An 813-nucleotide genomic window follows, 5' to 3' on the forward strand; every position below is an offset into this window, starting at 1 on the left:
TCTGTTCTGGGCTCTGGGGACAGGACAGTGGACAAGACTGACCAGGCCTCTTACCCATCTTTGTCCAGGGGGGCTGGGGGAGCTAACCATCAGGGGGGCTCAGCACAGAAGGCTGGGCCCAGTGTGTGCACTGTCACTGCCCTTGTCGTGCAAGTTAAGGACACAGACTTGTCTCTGTCCTCCTTGCCAAGGCTGTGGGTGGCCTCTGGGCTCACTCCCACCTCCCACAGGCAGCCAGAGCCAGGAGGGCTGGAGGGCCACCCCACCCGCACGTCACTGTCCTGAGGAAGAGCTGATGGGTCCTGGCTCAGGTCACACATGAGCCCCAGACAGGCTCTGACCAAGGCCCCTGCTCTCTCCCGGCCCCCATCAGTGTCCTCTCTGCCCGCCAGCCCACCTGCTGCAGCTCCGGGCCCGACCATGACTGTCACCTACTCACACCAAGTGGCTAATGCCCGCCTGGGCTCCTTCTCTCGCCTGCTGCTGTGCTGGCAAGGCAGCATCTACAAGCTGCTCTACGGCGAGTTCCTCATCTTCCTGCTCAGCTACTACACCATCCGCTTCATTTACGGGTGCAGGCAGGGGGCCGGGGACACCATTCTTCCAGCCCAGGGAGGCCCCGAGCCCAGGCCTCCCCTGGTCCCATTCAGCCAGCCTGTCTTCCCGAATCCCACACAGGCTCACAGGTCCAGACCGTACCTTTTTTATTCCTCAACAAAAATGTTTGTTTAAACAATAAAACAGGACAGATAGAATCTCCGAATATATGACAGTATTTTAAATGGGAAAAGCATTCATGACTGAAGGGATTGA

General features: G+C 58.4%; 1 protein-coding gene across 1 annotated transcript in view; it reads left to right on the forward strand.

Moving 5' to 3' along the window:
* Window positions 1-398: 398 nt before the first annotated feature.
* Window positions 399-813, forward strand: part of BEST1 (bestrophin 1) — a 5,502-nt gene continuing 5,087 nt past the window's right edge. The window contains 1 exon segment of the mRNA XM_015569814.1: window positions 399-616. Coding sequence (XP_015425300.1) covers window positions 421-616 — 196 coding nt within the window. The 5' untranslated portion in view covers window positions 399-420.

This window comes from Myotis davidii, unplaced genomic scaffold (genome assembly GCF_000327345.1).
Source record: "Myotis davidii unplaced genomic scaffold, ASM32734v1 scaffold826, whole genome shotgun sequence".
NCBI lineage: Eukaryota > Metazoa > Chordata > Mammalia > Chiroptera > Vespertilionidae > Myotis > Myotis davidii.